We start from the raw sequence: 20,557 nt of genomic DNA, 5'->3' as shown, positions 1-20,557 counted from the left end.
TAGCATAGCCAAGAGTGAAAAGTTTTCAGATATTGTCATTGTGGAAATGTCCAAGTATCTTTTATATAATATCAATACCAACACTGAAAAACATGCGACATCTGATTTGCAAAAAAAATGTTGCTCCTCGTGCCATAATTTTTATTGCTCCTCTAAGTCGTAAAAGCAAGGAAAACAGCTTATTATATCACGTGCAGTTATCATGAATAAATCAGTAGTTATAAATTGATTACCCTTATCGCGACATATCACATATTGTACATTAATAAATTTTGTATTGAATAATCGTTTATGCTTTGATGCTTATTATTCAGTTAAGGTCTTTGAAACTCTTACTGTGCTAAATTGGCGTAGGAGCGAACTCAGTTGTGGGAAGATGGGACAGTTTTTCCCTGAAAATTTTCGGGCAAGCAAAATGAATAAATAGATAAATATATAAATAGAATTAATAAAAAAGCCGTTATTTCCCTGACTGACAATAGATATCACATCACATCTCTTTTAGGGGTCAAAAATTGTAGGAACCAAACTGTTTGCTGCCCCAACCCCCCTCCCCAGCCCTAGTCTTAAAATTGATGCCCCCTGCTCCTATGCTTATGCTAAATTAATGCTATCTAGATGACTCATGCCTTCATTACTTTTGTTTTGTCTTAAAGTACTGCGACAACAGTGACAGTCATGGCGGTTGTCTTCATTATTGTAACGATAACTTCTGTAACAGCACCGGTTGCAGTGACGACGGTATTATTATGACAATATTTCTGGTTAAAGTATTTCAGAAACCTTACTACCATAATAGATGCGTTTCCTTAATGAAGACCTGTGATTCTACATTTAAAATGAGAAAATGCACTGTTATATGTCAGTTATTTTAAACAAAAACTAAATACAGTTTTGTAGACATTTGGCTGTATTAATCTTGAAACTTGTTCTATCTGTAAAAAGAGTGGAACACTTTTTATCTCCTTAGTCACAAGGAAAATATTCATGTGAAAATTAGGATTCTAGCAGTATTAAACAGCTTTCTGCCTAAATGATTTTAGCAACTTGAAGATGTTTCTGTAAGTTTTGAACGAATGATACAATCAGGACAATATTGAAATATCAGCTGTATTTAACAAAATCATAAAACATTGTGTATTTGTGGAAGTCTAGAAAACAACAATAATACTGTAGCACGATTGTTACATGTATATATTGCTCACCCGAATATCTCTAAGTTCATTATCTGTATGAGATGTAAGTAACATAAGACTTACTTCTAAATCAAGACAGTATAATAAGCATTACATAGTCTGACCCTATCAGTAATCTAGCTTCACATAGATCAATTAGCATACACACTGGGACTATGATCAAAACTGGTGAATGCTCCACCTCGTTAGCCTAGTTGTAGATCATTTTCTTTGAGTGCACGATCTTGAATGTTCATACCGAAAAAAGAACCGAAAAAGTAGAATGAATAGGTTCCTTGTTTGGCTCTCAGCAATGCAAAGAGAAAAAAATGGCTTCTTCGATATATTCATCGAGAAATGATGTTTCAAGAGAGATAAATATAAGCCTTGAAAGCTGTTTTAAAATCGATCTAAAATATATTTATGGTCATAACGAAATGATGACTGTAGACGTATGATACATTAGGTCATGTTTAATAATTGTCACATAACTCTAGATAAACTGGTCCTATCTGGTCAGAAATAAAGCATAACAAGGGTTTTAAGACAATACAGATGCTGTTTTAAATGATAACGGTTGGTGAAAAATGAACTGACTAAAGTTTAAAATGATATTCTTGATGAATCAAGGTCACTTTAGAAAATCATATTGAACAAGGTCGGCAATTATTCTTTGATAACTCTTTGTTGACACAAACATTCTTTCGTGATTAATATCGTGCGCACTGACAACGAAATAAAACTGCTACCGTGTAAAATTGTCATTTGTCAAAGTTGATGAAAGAACAGCGCATTCTTTCTCTTCACCAAATAATAAAACTTGCACAAGGTCGAATAGGTGTACAGATTCTGTACACATTTTAGTAGAATTCGTAAAGAAAAGATTTTACCAAAGTTGTAAACATTACGAAAACTGTGATATTTTATAAGCCGAGTACCATAATTGTATGCCCTAATATCCCAACTAGTACTAACATTTCGGAATGCCATGACGGATTTTCTAGCCTCTAACAGACAAACATTTTGTTATATGTTAAGAAATGAGATACTAAATGTTGAGGTAATTAGAAATGTAGGTATTAGTTGCTGCATGAAGTTCAATCTAACTTCGTTTACCGCGATTGGCGTCTAGCGCAAATCCTTCCGCTATACGTCTTGCCATACATTAGAGAAGCACAATTGTTGTTGGTCTTTCCTTGACGGCTACTTTAATGAAAGAAGGTAAGATGATTGTTATGATATGCTCATGATGATCAAATGATATCACAGGCTATCCGCTTTAGTTTAGTTTAATTATATTTTATTGCATATCTTCATTACATACATAATATACACATATCTGATACAAAAGTATGAAACTATAAAACGGGTTGGGCTTATACCAGCGTCTAATTATTTGTAGATTAAACTAATGATGGTTTTTATATTTTAACGAAATGAAGAAAAGCACCGAGAGTTATCCACATTAACTTGGAGCCCTGATTTATGTTATGTGCATGTGCACGAATACGGTGAGAAAATATTTTTAACAAAACCATGCATAAAACCAGCTATAATTACACTATGTTATTTATCTTCAAAATTTAAGTTTAGTTGTGTTAATAGTATTATCGCTAGCGTAAACAAAATGATCTAATTGTTGATAACCATATCTTGTTACACCGTACCCCGGAAGCTCAAAATCGTTTACATGTCAGTGTAAAGTAACGTCTAACTTTAAATAGATAAGATGGCATCTAGTTCAGAGGAAGCAGGTAAGTAGTTTTATTACCTTCAACCTTTCTTAATGTGAATGAAATACAAATTTCTTCGTTTACATTTAAATTTTAAGATTTTTAAGTGTTCTTATTAATCTTAAAGGTCACGACTTTCGGTTTTAAAATGCAAGCCAAATATGAAACAATTATTTGGAAATAAATACATTTAATATCTATGAGGGGAGGGGGAAAGGGCTTAAATTGTAATTATACTTTTAGATCGTATCAGCAGAAAAAATCTTCAACATATCGTACCAATTATGAAAATCAGGTTAATTACGCATTGTTTGCTAATAAACTTTGATAATGTGGCAGTTGACCTCAATACAATCGACACTGTTTATATTCCAATACAGGTAAATCCAATATTTGCTTCACAATAGATCTATGACGGATTATCTTTGAACACCCCTGGACTTATTGGACTCAACTGCCACATTATCAAAGTTTATTAGTACATATGATTTCATTGTTTCCGTTGTTACCATTCGTTTTGTGGAAACAATAAACATATAGATGAAAAACTAACATATTGTGTTCATTTTTATTGATAAAACGATTAGATGATTGTCGAAACAAAAAGAGTTTAGAAACGGGCCTTTGATTAGCAGTACTTCATGACTTTAAGACCTGGGCACAGTTGTTCGAAACTTTAACAGGCGATTAAGCTAACGGTTGGTCAAATTTTAGAGTTATATTTCGACATTTTAGAAGACACAGAAAAACAAATGTATGAGTTGAGAAAAATGAAACATCATACAATTTTATTTTCCACCAAGACAAATATTTTAATCAAATTTAACAGACGTTTAGTTTAACAGCCGGTTAAAGTTTCGAACCACTGATGTAAACTGTTTGCTATATAAAAATGATTAAAAGGCCAGTGTCTTAGCTACATTTTGTCAACATTTTATCATTTTATCGCAATTTAGCAAGATGTAATTGATTATCATTTATGTTATCTTGTCTTACCCTTGCATGATTGTAAGAGGCGGCTAATAGGGTCTTAACACTTGGTTTTGCTGTAACTCTGTGATTCCAGCAGGTATGCACATTTTGATTCCATACCTCATGTTTTTATTTCGATGTAAATGAGATGTGAAACCAAAATTTTTAGTCCTGTTTGGCGCCATATAACCTATACTGTGTTGGTGCACCGTAAAACCAAAATAAATAAATAAAAAATTATCTTGTCGTCTACAAAAAAAAAGAACAGTAAAGAAGTCATATGTAATTCAAAAGTCTTCTTTATACACAGTTGGTCTTGACAGTCTTGAAAAATTGTAAAGGGTGTTAGGTTGCATGGGAGGCCTTATTAACTCCTGATCTCTGTGTAGCTTATAATATTTTACAACACCAAACATTTGTAAAATAAACTATTCCCCGTCCTCTGCTTTACGCAATAGTTCATGTATCATTTACTCATCAATATGGTTTGAAACATGTCAGAAATTTTTGTCGTACACTACCTGTACAAAATGTTAAAATTTAGGAAAGAGGAACTATCAAATGTGCAATGTGATCAATGTAATATGCTGAAAAATACAACGCATACGATTGCGATATTAAAGGATGGTTTTATAAATAAACAGTCAATAAATCTTTAAAAGACCACTATACGAACAATCGTATTAAAGATTAAAGTCAGGACATGTTGAATATAATCAGTTTGGATCAGTTCAAACATACTAACAACATGTTTCTGTGTGTGTTTTCTAGTGATGTAGACTACTTACAGAGTAAATATAGAAAATATCACCAAACAAATAGATTAAATCCAGTATTCAAAAACCATTTTCAGACTTCCGAATACTCCTAGTTGGAAAAACGGGGGATGGTAAAAGTTCTACAGGAAACACAATTGTTGATGATTACGTCTTTGAGGAAGAGTCGTCGCCAGTGTCAGTCACGAGGACGTGCAAATGGTCAGGGGTAATGTCGTAATACTTTCTTTAAATTAAAATAAAATAAACAGACATACTTCATATGAAGAAAGCACTATTTTCCTCATACGAGCAAGCTCAAAGGACCTCGGACATTTTCCTATTCTGATTGCCTATCCAATTAAGTAAAACCTGACCTAGGGCTAGACTTCTGAAATAGCATAGTAAAGATAGTTAAAGATAATTTCTTGACATATTCGACTCAATTTTACAAGTTTGTGAAAAAAAGAAGACTTTGTAGACAGTTCTCATTTCTGTTGAAATATGAACATTAATCATTTTTACTTTTAAAACATCCACCCACTGTGGCTCAACAAAATATTTCACATGCCTTTGTAAATAATTATTATATACGTATGCTGCAAAAAATGTACTTGGTCACAGGGTGGAAAGTATTAAAAATTGAAACAAAACTACATACAAGGTGTCAGCAAGTGAATTTCACATAAAATATTTCGGCACTTATTGCATGTGTTTCTTAAACCTTAAATATCTACAGCTTTATTCGTGTTTAGTAATATTTCAAGCTTAGATAACACTATTATAAATAAATAGTGGACATAGAAAGTCAAGCTTGAAAGTAGACTGTTCCTGATAATTATTATATCTTTTGAATTTCTCAATCAGGTCTGTTGCCTCTTGACAAGTCCGTCGACTGAGTGTCGTCGGGATTGAGACAATTGCGTCTGTCGAAAGTCGTGAACCAAGCAGGTGGCTTAGACATATACAACTTGATGTATGTGTCTACAACCTAAACATTGCAAAGAGATATAGACGAACTTCTGTGGGAATAGTGCCAATAATGCCTTTCTACGTTTTGTAGGTCACAAATATTGCAAAAGGCCCGCCCGCTTAGCTCAGTGGGTAGAGCGTCGGTCTACGGATTGCGGGGTGGCGAGTTCGATCCTCGGGCTGGGCGTATGTTCTCCGTGACTATTTGATAAACCACATTGTGTCTGAAATCATTAGTCCTCCACCTCTGATTCATGTCGGGAAGTTGGCAGTTACTTGCGGAGAACAGGTTTGTGTTGGTATGAATCCAGGTACACTGGTTAGGTTAACTGCCCGCCGTTACATCATTGAAATACTGTTGAAAAACGGCGTTAAACAAAAAAAAACAAAACAAAAACAAAAAACAGAAAAAAATATTGCAAACCTAGAATGCATTTTAAGAACAACCTTTGCTTTAATTCGAATCAAAGAAGCAATGGATCCATCATCCTCAACTCTAACAAAACTACACCGACACCAACTCCTGAACTGCCCCTCGTATCTCCAGAACTGACACTGACACCAAAGAACTAACATTGATGCCCCCAGAACTAACACTGACACCCCAACAATTAACACCAATTCACCAACACCTGAAACTTATTCCAAAGCCGACCTAAATACTAGTAACAGCTTCCAAAGAACTAACACTGACGCCCCAAGAATATCTACATAAATGTTGATACTAGCTAGTGAAGTTCTGTTCCATTGATATATTGGTCCAGTCAATATGTATTATTATGTTGATTTATTTTCTTTTGTAGTGGAGTAACAGAAAGCACATTTAAATATTTGCTAGGCATTAAAAATATAAGCTAAATGTGCATGACTCGGTTGCGTAACCGCTATTAGGTACGCACCGCAGGACTTTGTCTACAGATATTTTAGGAAACTGAAAAACTAAACACACCAAAAATGCAATATAAAGGGACCTTGAAAAGAGCAAACGATGCATCTAGAACGTGCCAAAATGTATGATGAAATTCTAAAACACTGTCACCCTGAGCCCACAGTAGTCTAAGGCAGTCTCCTACACCTCTCCACTACAACTGAAAAAGGCAAGCTATACCAATGTTTGTCACAGATTTTGCGGCCAGCTACACCAGTGCATTTATTCAATATATAATCTTCCCAATAACAGTAATGTACATGTGTAAGTACATTATAACAACAGATGTATAGAAAACAAACAATAGGTTATGATCAATGCATCAGTTTTCATGGACACTCGGGTGGAAAGAACTGAAGTACAGTTGTGTGACCAAAAATCTGTTCCACTTTTTTTGTGCTTTTCAGTTATTCTTTAAAATGTTAATATAACTGATAATCTGCATGGTAAAAGTATTTATTGTTTTTTCGAGAGGTTTTCGAAAAGAAATGCAACTCGTTCTCTGATGTTTTATTAACAGTATCATATACAACAAGATTCACAGCACACATTTGAATTACTCTCCTTTACACATTACACACTTATTTAACCACTTAATCCGGGAATTTAAAGCAAGTTTGGTAGTTTGTAATTGGTATATTACTCAAGTACTGAAATATAGCTGACCCCACAGATTTCCTGGAGGCCTACTTACGTCCTGCAAAAAACGATTTAAGTCTAGGAAAAAGAAAAGTAGTCACATGGGGCTAGGTCCGGAGAATATGCAGAGTGGCCAAGCACTGTCACGTGCTTCTCGTTCAAACACTGCTTCACAATATGTGCCTTGTGCAAAGATGCATTATCATGCAAATTCTGTATGTATTTCATTATTTCAATGGTCGACGTTTTAGGAAATATTGTTCAATGTTTTTCAGCACAGCATGTCTGTAGAACATGCTGGTTACAGATTTGCCTTTTCGTACTGGTATTTGAAAAGCAGGTTCCTGATGTGTAAAGAAAATCACATACAACACCTTCTTCACTGACTGCGTACGTTTTGCAATTACGGACCTCTTCGAACTTCTGGTAGCTCTGACGAACGGTCAATTTTGCATCTTTGAGATGAAGATCCTGAATTTTACCAATTTGTGTTTTGTTTTGTTGTTGCTGTTTCCGGTCGTCCACTTTTCTTGTTGTCTCCCAAATGCGCCTGACCAGCTTTAAATCGTTTCAGCCAACAAGTAACAGTGCAATAAGACACCTCACTATGTCCATAAATCTCACAAATTTCCTCATGGATAAATTCAGCACCTAATCCAAGTTTAGTCCTCCCTTTGATATAAGCCCGATTTTCAGTAAAAAAATAAACAGCTATACTTTTTTCCCACCATTTTTGGCTTAGTACAATGAGTATTATGTATATCAAACCTCTATAATTACCAAACAGATGAATGGAATTAAACCAAATTTTAGACATGTATAGAAGCAGATCTTATTGGTATACATGCCAAGTTCGGCGCACGAAATCCTCGTGAATAGCAATATATTAATAAAGGGTCTTTTCTTTTCGAACACCCCTCGTAGCAATTTAAAGTCACTTCTACGAGAACGTATATCAAAACCCGTTTTTATGGGGACGTGGTTTACAAACGTCGTAAGATTTTGGGTCATAGAAATTTTCTAGTTATATTTAGTAAAGTCAATAAACGTTTTTTTTTATAAATGTTATGACCTAACTGATATGAGACATACCGCGTGTTTGGAATTCAGCTGTTTTACAGTTGGACGCTACGCTTTCCTCTTTGATTGTGTCTGACGGAACAGGTGGAGGACTCTATGATAGGTAGTTCTTAAATCCCTGTTTTCTGGCCTGTTTCGTTGGACACTTATGGGTGTTTCCTTGTTGCTCTGTCTTCTGCAAAGGTTCTAAAGGATTGTATTTATATACATGTATACAAGAGCATTTTTGTTTTTCACATTACATTGCCTCCTGTTGCCTTTGCGTATGTTAGGGTTTCACCAGGCGGGGATAACCTATTTTTACATTATTATGTGACTTTGGAACATGATGGGGGTAAGAGTGAGGTTAGGTTCACAAAAAAACCGGTTAAAGCTCCCCGGTGGTAGTTTACTTTGTGCTATTAAATGTGTGTACGTGTACCATTAAAACTAATAAAATGATATGATTAATTGTTATCAAGGAAATAACAATTTTTGTTATCTATAATGTTAGCAGACAAAGAGTTAACAATTAACTTAAAGAGAATAATAATGTAAAATATGTTAGACGTCTAACTTTACCATTTCAACAACCTTGTTGTATTGCACCAATTATTTAGAAAATGTTCCAGAAACATAATAATATCAATATTACTTATTTTGTACTATGGTAATACAATATGCTTCTTAACTTGTCACAACGGGTGATTGTTTTCCGTAACACACTTTAAAACACGTTACCACTACCATTGTTTCTTTTAAAAATATTTAAAAAGAAATTGAAGCCAAAATTGTCACATACTGATTTATTTAAATTGTTAGGGGTAAGATTTAAGAATTTTTCTTCTGTTATTTCAGAAATTGCTTAATATATTACACCATCAATGCAGCTATAATTTTATGTGGAATTTCAATAAAACACAGAATGATATTAATCTGTGCATTTATAATGATCATACAGCTGATATGTGCCGTCTTCCTGATAGTAAAAATCATGTTTTATATAAAAGTTTTTTTTGTTTTGTTTTTTTAGAAATATGAGCATTATAAGAACATATACAAAACCAATCCTAGCTCAGTAGGAGGCATCATAGGGTCTCGAGTCAGATATCTGGATTAGATCTTTGCTCTCCATTGCGATTCATACCTGACTGAATAACAAACAAAAGAAAATATACAGGTGTTTTATTCAAAAGTAAAATCTTTAGATTTAAAGCTTTTACCAGGTTGACAAAACTGTAATCTTTAGTGAAACCAAACCAAGATATAAGAAATATATAAAACTTGATAGATATGAAATAAAGAAGATTATTGTAGTCATTTTGAAAGATTAACAAGAATGACAAAATGTACAAAACATCTTTACAATATTTTAAATTGTACAGAAAAGGACTAAATTGTTCTATGTGGTGGAATATTCCTGGATATACCGGAACATTAAAATAAACACTAAGAAAAACTATGCATCAGTTATAACAAATAAAGTTTGATTATCAATTAAATTATTAACCAAGGCTAAGATAAAAGCATGACCTCTCTTTGTCAAACGTTCAAACTGTAGCAAGAAACTTGAGAGCATGATACAAATTGCTTCGTAATCAAAGTGTAATCAAATGTGATTCATAAAAAAATAAATTATTTTTGAGAGCATACATATAAATGATATGGTATAAAGCAACCCTATTGTGGCTCAATCCCACGGCCTCTGGATTGAGCGGCCGACACCCTTATCCACTAGACCACGGCTCACATTAAATGTGCTATATTAGGTAACAATAAAGTGAAACTATTGTAAGTCACATCCTTATCAAGACGTGCAGAATGTAATTCTTGTAACAGTCCTGCCTCAAGTTGTGTGCAATTTATTATTTTTCAGACATTTCATCTGATTTTAGATGCAGATTATAACTAACCCATTCAATTTTACTATAGCAGAACACTGAGAGCGTAGTGAGGGTAGTTTCTCATTTCACTACATCTATTGAACAGACACAATCAAATCAAGTCAGCTATAATTTTGCTTGGTTGTGTTGTTTCGCTTTCAAAGGATCATCTTAAAGTCCATTGCAAAACGTTTTCAGCAACGCTGAAGTGTCGTTCAGAAGGCACTCGGTATCTTCCTTGAAGTTTTGAATAGCATTAAGTATTTGTTTTCGTAATAGTTTTAGGTTTCAAACACGTAATATTGTTCACATTACTAACAGGTTAGTTTGCAATTTCATCATTTAAATCTTAAGATTACTAAAAGTAAATAAAAATTTCATTTTGTTTTTTAGTTTTTGTTCAGTGCAGCATTTAGACAGTGAATGTTGTATTAATAAGCGCATAAATATCTCAATTCAATGCATGTGTTTTTTGAAATTCAAAAACAAAATGTTTTAATTCTCATGTACATTACTGCATAGATACACTTCATAATCACACCAAACAAAGATGTTATGGGTGTATGGATGTTAGCAGGGATATGTACATAATTAATGTATACAGAATATATACATAAAAATACATATTCAATGTAAAATGTAATTATTGACAACAATATTGAAACCTTTAAATAAAGAACAACAAAATTAAGAATCTGATATTAGTATCATTAAACTGAAACTGAAATGAAAAAAAAGAACATTGAAAGTGTAATAAATGGTTCAGGCGATTTCTTGGTTGACAAAGAATATCATAATATTGATAACAATTAATCAAATTTCTTCCTACATATTTCTTATTCCAAAAAAAAATCAGTGGTAATGTAATACTGTTTTAAAGGGCAGAAATATGTCATTACTTGAGCAGTATGGAACTATACTATTTTGTAAGAGTATTTAATTACTTGATAATATTCTTCAACTATTTTCAACTATTTTCTGAGAAAATAACGGTAAATAAAACAAGATTACTGAATGTGTAAAGTATGTTACAAACAGATTCCTCCTTCAAATAAGTATTTACACTATATTTTCATATGATGCAGCTTAATTAATCACCAGTTTATTGATCACAGTTTATTTCATCATGTTGTTCAGTTTTAGTTATATCGTATTTCAAGAGATGTCTGATTTAGCATAGATTCATTTTATGCAAATAAGCTAAAATACCTAATGTAGAAAAGATATTTACCTTCAAAATACTACTCTAGAAAACACAGAGAGACATTACGACCAGGTAAAAACTGTCTGATCTCTATTTTCTGAATCATTGATGTATTAAACAATGTTATTGAAAAGGTAACGTAACATGTGTAAAGTATGTTATACATATTGATCTCCTTCAAATAGGTGTTTTCACTATATTTCCAAACAATATAGCTCACACAGTTGTTATTTTATTGATCATTATTAATTATATCATTTCATTCAATTTTAGTGGTATCTTCTTGTTTCCTGTGACGTTGGTTGTGGCAGCGATTCATTTTATGCAAATTAGCTAACCATACCTATTTCGGAGTAAAACATTACAATCAGAATTACAAAATACTATTTAAGAAAACATTTGGAGACGTTCAGAACAGATCAAGACTGTTTGGTACATTTAAATAGATTTTAAACTTAGAAAATATTATTTTCTAATAAAATTTTGTAATTTTGTACCATTCTCAATAATATTCACGTATAGGCAAATCAGTTAATTAACATAAAATGCTGCTGTTTTAAAGTGAATGTCTTAGCTCCATTTTTAAACCATTTTTATTGTTTTATTACCAACACTGACCAAAATATGACTGATTATCATCTATATGGTTGCCAAAAATATTTTGGGTTGGTCCTGCCGAACAATTTGGTAAAAATGTCTATGGAGGAGGTGCATGGTAGACCTTACTGGCCCCTACCTTTTTGGAGATGCTGCGTTTTTGGAACGTGACTTTCCCTGTTTGATATTCATCCTTGTTTTGAGGTTAGTAGGTCTAAAGTCAAGGCCACAATGATCCGGATCAGTTACATGGTTTCCGGATGATAACTTAAGAATGCTTTGGCCTAGGATCATAAAAACAAGTCTACCATCATAAAATATAGGTAAAGTTTAACTATGAGGTAAGTAGGTCAAGGGTCAAGGTCACAATGACCCGGAACAGTTTAACGCTTTCCGGATGATAACTTGTAAAGTATTGGATCTAGTACCATGAAACTTGAAATGGAGGTTGGTTATGAACATCAAATGGCCTTTATTGATTTTGAGGTCAGTAGGTTAAAGGTTAAGGTTACATTGAACAGTTAAACTTCTTCTGGACGATAACGTGAGAACGTTTTGGCCCAGGATCATGAAAGTTAAGAGGGAGTTTGATCATGACTTGTCCAGCAGATGACCGCTATAGTCAGTAGGTCTAAGGTCAATGTCAAATTAACCGGAACAGTTCTGTGGTTTCCGGACTATAACTTGAGAACGCTTGCGCCTAAGATTACGAAACTTAATAGGGAGGTTGATCATGACAAGTAGATGATCGCTATTAATTTTGAGGTTCGACTTCGACATTGGCTTACTTTGCGACAATGCCGATTTAAGGGGCTATAATTCGTCATTCATGTGACAGCTCCATTTGTATTTCGTGTAATTTATTGCTTTAGCTGCTATTATCTCAAGTTCGATTATCTCTGTCCCGCCAAGTACAATTTTTATCAAGGTTTGATGTACATGACCATCCAACGGTGTTTTATATTGAAAGAAGAAAGAAAATACACATATTTAATCCTTCAGTGTACATGTACTTCGGTTGCTAACTGTAACGAGTCATTTTCTCCTCTGAAACTACTGGTTGGAAATACCAAAAAACAAACCTGGCCAGTAGCATACTAGCATGGAACTCTATCAAGGTTTTTCAAATGTTTCAGTTTGTCCCCTTTTAGGGACTACTAGTGCTAAAAACAGATTAAAACCTTTTAAAACTGTTTTTCATAAATCATTTGATGAATTGACATCAAACGTATCTAGTTTGGTTTTGTAGCAAGTTTGTATATTCAAGATTGTTCAAATAACTTGATTTGGTCCCTTTAAATGACCGCTAGAGTTAAATACAAATACATTTCATTGAATTCTTGTTATAATCGCTTGATGGATCTCCGTCAAACTTGACTCCATTGAGGGCCCACTAGGGCTACAAAGTCTTTATACAGCTTCATCAAGCGCGGTGTGTAGCACCATTACAAGGTTCTCTCTGAAATTGTTTCACAAAGGGGCGTATGGTCCCTTTTAAAGTCCACTAGCAATAAAATACCTTTAAATAACTTCACATGAACAGTTTTAGATCATAATCCATCTTTGTTTGTGACATTATTGAAAGACCTTCTCCAACAGTTATTCACTTGATGAATCTTCAGCAAACTTGGCCGGTAGCATTACTGTAAGGACATCTCCTTTTTATTTCAAATATGATTATGCCCTTAGTCAAAATTAGGTTCCGCTGAGGCTGAAAATTAAATATTATTCAGACGACTTTTTGAATTGATTTGCTTTATTAAAATGGTCTTTATGTGGTATAATGGTTTAAAGAATCCATTATACCAAATACTTTTTAGGCATTCTTTTCAGATAGCTTTTCGGTCAACAATAAGTCATGTACTTGAAGAATATATTTTGCATTCCTTTTCAAACTTAGCTTTCCGGTCTAGAAATTAGTCATGTGCAATAAATGACAGGTTACATTATATCGCCCAGTTAATGCATTGTACAGCAATGCAGGTTTCAAAATTACTGGATAAATGACAGAGTAATTAAAAACACCCGGTCTTTTGATCACGCCGTATGACTCAAGTCACGAATCATTTCTTTCATAAGCAGAAGTTTTGAAATAGAAGTTCAGTATCATTCTGGAACTCAGTTAGGTTAGATATGTATGTCCGATACACGCAAAAAGAATAAGTTAAGTCAGGACCGAGGCAATTAACGTTGAAGAATAGAAGTTCTGTTAATAACTGAGAAAATGTTAGTGAACTATGTTAGAGAATTATGAAGAAAGGCATTGATGTAAATATTATCTTAGAACTTAGTAGAATACTAAATAGTAGTTATAATAGAAGAGAGCAGTTGTTGTTGTTCTTGTAACTAGTAGCGTGAACCTTAGACCCTGTTACACCACATTTAGCATTTTTATAAGTCTTCTTTTTATTTTGATGAAACGGTTCCGATTGGTCCTTTTGAGGTGAAGCAAGAATAAAAAGATAAAATCCTTCAATACAGTTTTCATAATTTTAAGGAAAACATGACCCATTACTTAGAGTTAGATTCTATTAGAAATGTATAATTTATTACTTTTTATGTAATTTTGTTATTATCTCCCTTTAATACAGAAGTGTTTATAAAGTGTATTATTTCTTTTTATTTCAGTATAATTTCTAGTTTTACATTTGTTGATAAATATTGAAATATTTCAACTCCCTGAAATAAAAGGCAAGTTTTAAAACAACGTGTAGCTTCAGTATTAACTCATTTTCAGTCTATCTCTTGGATACGTAACCAAGATAGACAAAGGGGGGTAATAATAACTCTATAAACTTGCATTTCTAATGAATTTTGGTCAAATATGTACTTGTTTATGCATATCTTTGACAATTTTATTATAATCGTGCTTATATTTGTATCATTCCTTAGGCAAAATGCGTTTATTAGATTAATACTTATGCTGCAATAACGCTTAGTTTGGCAACCAGGATAGGAAAATCAAAATTTAAAAATACTTGAGTGATAATCTGGCGTGTACTAAGAATTTGATGAACACAAATTAGTGTGAATGATTAGTTGATTAAGGTTCGAACAAATCCATTACTTGACTAAAATCTGATTAACCACATTTAAATATAGTGCTTAATGGAATATCAACACACTTGCCTACAAGCAATGTCAAAATATTTCAGTCCGCCTGGTGTGAGCGACTTAGGCTCATTTTGGCCTCTTGTTTATTTTAGACGTATACAAGGTTTGGCAAAACAGTGGAAGTCGTCGATACCCCTGGAATATTTGACACGCACTTAGATAATAATGCAGTGTGTAAGGAGTTACTGAAATCATTATTTCTGACGACCCCGGGATTTCATGCAATTGCTTTTGTATTGAGGAATGGAACTAGATTCACAGATGAAGCACAGAAGACAAAGGAGCTGTTTTTGGAATGGTTTGGACCAGAAATTGAAAAGTATGCATGTCTTATACTCACACACACAATGAGTAAAAAAGAAATGCAAGAATATATCGTTAAAAATGCTCATACAACTCTTTCCGACTTGGCAACAATGTGTAAGGACAAGTTTGTTCCAATAGATAACAAAGGTAAACAAAAACTAAAGGACCATCAAGTCAGGCATCTTTTCGATGTTCTGGAAAATATCAAGCAAAGTAACAAATGCGAGTATTTTTCTAATATTTGCTATCGGCTTGCAGATGTATATATCAAGAATAAATGTCCAGAGGAACTTACAAAAAACTCAATACGCTTGTTGGAGAAGGCTGGACTTGAAATGGAAATAGACGAGAGACAGTGTCGATATTATGACAAGATGTTTCTGGTGCAGGAAGAAGACACTCCCTCAAACGGAAGAGATGAGAATAACCAAGGAACCGAATCATTTATGTCGCAGGAATCAGGAAGAGTAGGAAATTTAACAATAATTGATAATACAACAAACGAAATAATACCTAATACGCCAAAACAACAAAAAAATGAAAAGACATCGGAACGGAAAAATATTGAAACCCATTCATCTTCACCCAAAGAACGGAGTACGGAGACATGCTCAGACCAGGTAGATGATGAAGGTTTTGCGTTACCTGGAAGACGCGAAGAATACAAAAAGTTGTTTAACGAAGATGCAAGTGGAGAAAAATTGAGCGGATTCTTCGGGTTTATTATACGAGCATGGAGATGGTGTAAAGAAAAGGCAAAAGTCATCATACGTTATTAAATGCAGAAGACCTTGGGTTAAAGTATATTTCTAACTCTAACACGACCAGCAAATAACCAATACATATTCATAGAAAAATATCAGTCAACGTTTATTTTATTTTTTTTTTTTTTCGATAACTCATGCGCGTGCAGTGGCGTCATCCGATCCAGGTGCGTAGCACGGTCGTAAAAGGTAGTTACCATTTTTCTAACACTGTTGATACTAGTATGTCGAGTTAGAATCGAATAACAAGTTCCCAAGTGTGATTTTTCGTAGAATAACACGAGTTTTCCGTTCTTATGCAAAACAATAGATCATTCAGGCCTGCGGCCTTCGTGGTGTAATTATTCTTACGCATAAGAATATTCTACGATAAATCACGCTTTGAAACTTATTAGTTCTTAAATAAGGGATTTTGCAATTTTATGCTAGTTCTGCACGTATGGATTGAATTTTTTTTCTACAATGCAGAATTTGATTAAACAATGAGTTTTTTAAAACTTCAGAATATACCTAGAAAATTCAACTAATGAAAAAGACAGTGCTTGATTTTTTGCTAGACTGATTTGAAAAATTTGGACCTCACACAATATTTCATAATGAGAGTCTATGGGAAAATCATTACTTTCATAACATTTTCGCATGTAGATTTTTTTCTACTATGTAGATTATCGATAAAGCTTCTCACAGTTGTAAATAAACACATGGCCTATTATTTGGTAAAATAAAATGTATAGGTCCGTGTGCTTGTTTGCGAGATATTCGATCATGATGAAAGTCAACCGGACACTTCACACTAATTTTAAGACATTATTTTAACGTGCAATTTGTTTTAATACATGATGTACCATATTTTGACTCTAGAAATATAGCAACAGTACAATTGTAACAAACTTACCCACAGATTTCAATTAATTCATAAAACGATTTTCATTTCCGTATGCCGAATCCAGGCTTAATACATTTGTAGTACGTTTTCCGGATAAATGATATTACGCCATCATTTCCGGTTCCGTGTAGAACTGCATTAAACAAATGGTTATACTACTCATGATTGAAAATAGTCTGTGTTTAGTTTTCTTATTGTTATTCAGTTTTACAACAGAACAAAGCCATTATAATTACTGGTGTTTGTTACATAACTTATGTCAATGCCACAAGTCTGGTTAGCAATTATGCTATGGCTTCTCCCAGACAGACCACATGTATAATGTTTTTAAGATAATTCAGAAAACAAAAACTTGTGACATTCATATAGTTCTTGTACTCTGCGTTTACATTTTTTAGTTTATTTAATAGACTGATCGTTTAATTGAATTCACTAATTCTTATAGATTAATAGTTCTGCAACAACTTGCTTTTTTGATTTTTGTACATGCATTTTTATCATAAAGTAGCGTTTCTTTCACATGACCTCAGCCACATATATCGGACATATCTGTTATTTAGTCAATTTGATAACGTTGTCAATCTGATATTTTGAAACATGGGTTTAAAGTGTAAAATTTGTATGTGTATTACTCTGTTAATGTATGATGACCAAGTGATTTGGCGGGGTGCTGAGTTTGAAATGTGTCCTTGATACATAATTTTTGTGTTCTTCATATTTTAATTTGTTTTCAACACTTTTATTTGATATTCGATTATTTAATTTTCAGATAAAACTTACTTATGCTACAGATATCATTTCCTTTATGTTTTTTTTTTTTCTCTTTTTTTGTGTGCAAATTTATGTACGGTGGAATGTTTAGGACATGCAATTATTTTTTTTTAAATTAAATTTTCTCTAGCGCACGACATCTTATCTTGCACGATCAACATCTTATCTTGAGCGATCAACATCTTATCTCGAGCGACCAACATCTTATCTTGAGCGATCAACATCTTTTCTCGAGCGATCAACATCTTATCTCGTGCACACGACATCTTATCTTGAGCGATTAAAATCATATCTTGAGGATCAACATCTTATCTCGAGCAATCAACATCTTATCTCGTGCGCACGACATCTTATCTTGAGCGATCAACATCTTATCTCGTGCGCACGATCAATACTTATCTCGTGCGCACGACATCTTATCTTGAGCAATCAACATCTTATCTCGTGCTCACGACATCTTTTCTCGAGCGATCAACATCTTATCTCGAGCGATCAACATCTTATCTCGTGCGCACGACATCTTATTTTGAGCGATCAACATCTTATCTCGTGCGCACGATCAACATCTTATCTCGTGCGCACGACATCTTATCTTGAGCAATCAACATCTTTTCTCGTGCCCACGACATCTTATCTCGAGCGATCAACATCTTATCTCGTGCGCACGACATCTTATTTTGAGCAATCAACATCTTATCTCGAGCGATCAAGATCTCATCTTGAGCGATCAACATATTAGCTCGTGCGCACGATATCTTATCTCGAGCGATCAACATCTTATCTCGTGCGCACAGCATTATATCTTGAGCGATCGACATCTTATCTCAAGCGCACCACATCTTATCTAAATATATTAAGGCCCTTTGTGTGTGTATTTAGGCCATCAGTAAAACATATGGACAAGTTGTTAATTAGGGTCCCGCCAATTCCAACGTTATTTAATCTTCCCACAAGTACATGTACAAGTTTATCACATCATTTGGGAAAGCAGTGCACATAGTTGAAGGATCGCTCGAGAAAAGATGTCGTGTGCACTCGATAAGATATTAATCGCTCAAGATAAGATGTTGATCGCTCGAGATAATATGTTGATCGCTCTAGATAAGATGTTGATCTCTCAAGATAAGATGTCGTGTGCACGAGATAAGATGTTGATCGCTCGAGAAAAGATCTCGTATGCACGAAATAAGATGTTGATCGCTCAAGATAAGATGATGATCGCTCAAGACAAGATGTTGATCGCTCAAGGTAAGATGTTGATCGCTCAAGATAAGATGTCGTGCGCACGAGATAAGATGTTGATCGCTCGAGAAAAGCTGTTGATCTCTCAAGATAAGATGTTGATCGCTCAAGATAAGATGCCGTGCGCTCGAGATAAGATGTAGTGCGCACGAGATAATTTAATCTTAAAAAAAATAAATGCATGTCCTAAACATACCACCGTATTTATGCAATATTATCGCAGAATTCATATTTACAGTTTTTGAACGATCACTATTTACTGTATACTGGTCGCCTGTCAGATACTCCTTGAGAAGTGTCTGTAACAGATTCTGCTCCGCAATTTTGCTTCGGTAGTAACTGAAATTGCATTGTCAATGAAAAAGGTTTAGACAATAAAGTAACCAATGCATATTTACTGTTAAATGTAGCACGATTTATGCAGCGGTATGCCATTTTGCACGTACTGGTAGTACACGCTTTTATTAGTGTTATATCACATCATCTTATTGAAACACTGTACAAATTTGTTTTGTTTTTGAAAGATTAAAAGTCACATTGCCACAATTTAGGTCCAATATAGACCTTTTCAGATGGTAGGGGAAGGTTCGAGCTGCATCCCATAAGTCATTTATTTACTCTTTCTTCACTCTTTTCTTTGTTGTTATTGTTTAGGGGATAAGACTCAAAAGTGTCCCTTTCTCAAATGGTGTCAACACTTTAGTTTGTTCATGTGCCAAAAACATTACATCTATCATAACAAAAGGGTCTTAAACTGCTTTTTAAATTTGATAAAAATTAATATAAGTAGGCAGAATTTTTTAAACCACTAAACTTCATAAATGTCATCTAGCTAATCTGTTTCTTTCAGCTTTCATTTCTTATACTAGTATCTGACATTAAGATATTTTGATAAACCCTTTATTTTATCATTTGCTATAAGATTTTGGTTTTTGAAATCCTTTTGAGTATTTTAAGAGAAGCAATGCTGAAGTTGAAGTAGTTGATGAAATGAAAAACAAATCGAAAATAAGAAATTAATATTTGAACATTATTATCTTTTCAACGGTCATGATATTTTCATGGTCAAGTGTGTCGGCAGTGATTAATGTAGCAATAAGAGAAACCATTAGCAAACAGCATGGATCCTGACAAGACTGTGCGGATGTGTGGCTCATATAAATGACGCGAAATCGTGTTTCCATTTTCCTGAGAAAAGTTAGTACAGAATGAAACGATTATTTAACCCTGTGGTATGTTTGAACTGATAAATGTGTACATTTTGTTCGCATAGAATTAAAATATCACAAATTTTAATTAAAGAAATTTGGCTCGCTTTCCTTATACATGTATTAGTTGTAATTATAATTGTTTGAAATGTGGTATCAGAAGACAGCATAAAGCTATCAATTTATTATAATAATCAGATTGCTTTTTCTTCAAATTAAAAGATGATGTTTTGTCAAATAACATTGTCCAAACTATGTCAAATGTACGTCAGGTTACACCATTTGAGTATTATTTTCCGAAGCGGGCATGCGCCGTGCCACTTAGAAAATCCGCCCCATCCAAACTAAA

At 33.7% G+C, this 20,557-nt stretch overlaps 1 protein-coding gene across 1 annotated transcript; it reads left to right on the top strand.

Moving 5' to 3' along the window:
• The first annotated feature begins 2,842 nt into the window (after positions 1-2,842).
• LOC123550533 (GTPase IMAP family member 9-like) lies at positions 2,843-16,931 on the top strand. The gene is made up of 3 exons (XM_045338967.2): positions 2,843-2,929; positions 4,734-4,864; positions 15,124-16,931. The coding sequence occupies exons 1-3, from the start codon at positions 2,905-2,907 to the stop codon at positions 16,114-16,116; spliced, it is 1,149 nt and encodes a 382-aa protein (XP_045194902.2). The 5' UTR covers positions 2,843-2,904; the 3' UTR covers positions 16,117-16,931.
• The last annotated feature ends 3,626 nt before the right edge of the window (positions 16,932-20,557 follow it).

This window comes from Mercenaria mercenaria, chromosome 15, assembly GCF_021730395.1.
Source record: "Mercenaria mercenaria strain notata chromosome 15, MADL_Memer_1, whole genome shotgun sequence".
In the NCBI taxonomy this organism is placed as follows: domain Eukaryota; kingdom Metazoa; phylum Mollusca; class Bivalvia; order Venerida; family Veneridae; genus Mercenaria; species Mercenaria mercenaria.
The sequence above is the reverse complement of the archived record's forward strand: the minus strand, read 5'-3'. Positions and strand labels throughout refer to the sequence as shown.

Bases quoted from the DNA above. Each gene is read 5' to 3' on its own strand.
- LOC123550533 (XM_045338967.2), top strand. From the start codon at position 2,905: ATGGCATCTAGTTCAGAGGAAGCAG. The intron at 2,930-4,733 runs GTAAGTAGTTTT...AACCATTTTCAG, and splicing joins ATCTAGTTCAGAGGAAGCAG to ACTTCCGAATACTCCTAGTT. The intron at 4,865-15,123 runs GTAATGTCGTAA...TGTTTATTTTAG, and splicing joins GGACGTGCAAATGGTCAGGG to ACGTATACAAGGTTTGGCAA.